Raw genomic sequence first — 2500 nt, forward strand, 5'->3', positions numbered from 1 at the left:
ATTATTCACTTTTCTCCTTTGCAGTAACTTTAGTATTTGTTGCCAACTTTGCGATATTGAATCTTCATAGAACCATTTCTGCTACGATACAGCTTCTTAATCCATTTATCATTTTATTATTCTTGCATGGGAGACTGTTAGTAATGTACAGTATATAGTTGCCCCTGGGTCCCATCCATATACAGAAAACGAGATAATGGGTTAAACTTAAATATACTGATAGTACTTCGACAATACAAGAAACAAAACTATTTATTTATTTACTTTATGTACATTACATAAACATTATGTAATATTAATCAAGTGACCAACATTTGCATAGTTATGAGGTAGCACAAGTACCTAAGAGATGCTATGCCAAGTATATGAAACAAATTAGAAAATTAATTGAATAATAGTAACTTTTTAAGATTAATTATTCTTAAAAAGGGAAAAAAATAATACTTAATCCCATTCAGAGTATCATGAAATCTACATCCATCAAATTGGATCACAGATGTGCTTCTGCTTTCCAAATAATTTTGACTCTGTCCTTTGGTATTTCTGACTTCCATTCTCCAAGCAGCACAAGTCGAGCCGCAAGTCTTCCGATTTCATCACTGGCTTTGGCTGCATAACCATTACCCCCTAAAGCAACACCAAAGCCAGGAGCTATAAGGTCGATGTAAGGCTCATTATTTGGTGTGTGGGATGTAAGGCAGCCATCTCCTGACACCTCTTCCACTTTCAAACCTTAAAATAGAGGAAGAAAAAAAAAGTTATTAAAAATGTTTTTTCCCTCACAATTACCTGTAAATTGTATAATGTAAAACTAAATTTACAAGTTGCACATAGTCATAGCTTAGCTCATGTTTTTTCACTGCTAATGAAATTTTATCTCTCTATTTCTCATTAACTATGTAATATATGACCAAGATAAAAAAAAAGTTTAGTTTTCAATAAAATAAAGAAGGAACACTGGGTTGATAAACAGATTTGATCTTACTCTCTCAACAAGTATTATCAGTAAACAGTAAGCCATATTTTTTTTTTCTTTTCTTTTTTACTTTTCCAGAGTATTGTCAGTACAAATAAATTAATTTCAGCAAAGTCAGTGGCTTTTTGGTTTGAAGTTGTATATAATACCCCAAATAACATAATTTATGTCAAACTATGTCTTGGACACAGAATCTGCTTCAAAATACATACAAATATTTTAAAATTTAGGGTCAAGTTACAGGTACCTCAATATTTTTCCACTTGATCTTACTTTTAATCCATCAAGATACAAGTAAAATTGTCCTTACACAATTTTTCATTATCCTATTTGACTACTCATGATCTTATTATCCAGAAAGCTTAATAACTTTTAAAAACTACTAAGAATTAGGCTAAATTTTTTTTGGACATCATCTATTGTATCAACAGTTTGTAGTGATACATCTGACCTATACTCACATATAAAAAACAAACAACTCTTGCAAATAAAAATACTCCCTCACATACTCACCTGGTAGCATATATTTCATATATCGTGTCAAGCAATCAACACATTCTGGAATACCTGTCTGCTTGGCATACCACTCACTCACTTCTGAGAGCGTTCTCATCTTCTCTTCATATACCCTGCCATGACCAAGCTTCACATACCAGTGGCCTGCATTGAGAATAAAAGGAGAATTAAGTGCAAAGGTATAATATGGTGCAATAACATGGATATTTACAGGTATAACAATAACCCATAATATTCTATTATTTTCATGTTGATATCCTCAGAATCAGTTAAAGGTAAATGGCATGACGCCATATACCATGCACTTTTACTAACATCATGTTGTATATTTGAATATAATTTTTATCAATCTAGTTTTTAGCAAGAAATTAAATAATTTCCAATCTGAAAGGTTGAATATTTTATTCTCGTCTAATGTCTTCTCTATTCTACAGAAATGATATATAAATTTAAACTATATGTATGTATGTATATATATATATATATACATATACACTTATACTTATACTTATATTTTATTCTCGTCTAATGTCTTTTCTACAGAAATGATGTATAAATTTAAACTATATGTATGTATGTATATATATATATACATATACACATACTTATTCTTATACTTGTGCATATGCATATGCATACACACACACACAGATACACAAACATATTGATAGATAGATAGATAGATATAGATATAGATATATATAGATGTATATACAACTTTATTTATTTATATATTTTTTATGTATATCATATATACATTTTTCCATCTTTTCACAATGAGCATCCATTTTGATCAAGATTATTTTCAGAGAACATTACATAAACACTGTATAATAAAGAATTGCTTAATGGCACTGCCTCTGCAACTAAAAGTGTTAGGTAATATAAGCACTATTTTTTTCTTTTTCACATTCAATGTTTTTTTTTTCTTCTTCTTCTTCTTTATATATATCACCATTTTGGATTAATTTTCTGTTTCTTTTTTTCTCTCATTTGGATCTCCTCTAC

General features: G+C 29.5%; 2 protein-coding genes across 3 annotated transcripts in view; one reads left to right on the top strand and one right to left on the bottom strand.

Moving 5' to 3' along the window:
* The window catches only part of LOC113804908 (monomeric sarcosine oxidase), a 17449-nt gene that overhangs the window by 254 nt on the left and 14695 nt on the right, over window positions 1–2500 (top strand). The gene's annotated exons all lie outside the window — the stretch shown is intronic.
* LOC113804907 (monomeric sarcosine oxidase) overlaps window positions 238–2500 on the bottom strand; it is an 8095-nt gene continuing 5832 nt past the window's right edge. For both annotated transcript variants that reach the window (XM_027355823.2, XM_070129722.1), the window contains exons 8-9: window positions 1490–1636; window positions 238–732 (exon numbers count right to left, since the gene is read on the bottom strand). In XM_027355823.2, coding sequence (XP_027211624.2) covers window positions 491–732; window positions 1490–1636 — 389 coding nt within the window. In that variant the 3' untranslated portion in view covers window positions 238–490. The remainder of the gene's footprint in view (window positions 733–1489; window positions 1637–2500) is intronic.

The sequence above is a fragment of the Penaeus vannamei genome, chromosome 14, assembly GCF_042767895.1.
Source record: "Penaeus vannamei isolate JL-2024 chromosome 14, ASM4276789v1, whole genome shotgun sequence".
Classification (NCBI taxonomy): Eukaryota; Metazoa; Arthropoda; class Malacostraca; order Decapoda; family Penaeidae; genus Penaeus; species Penaeus vannamei.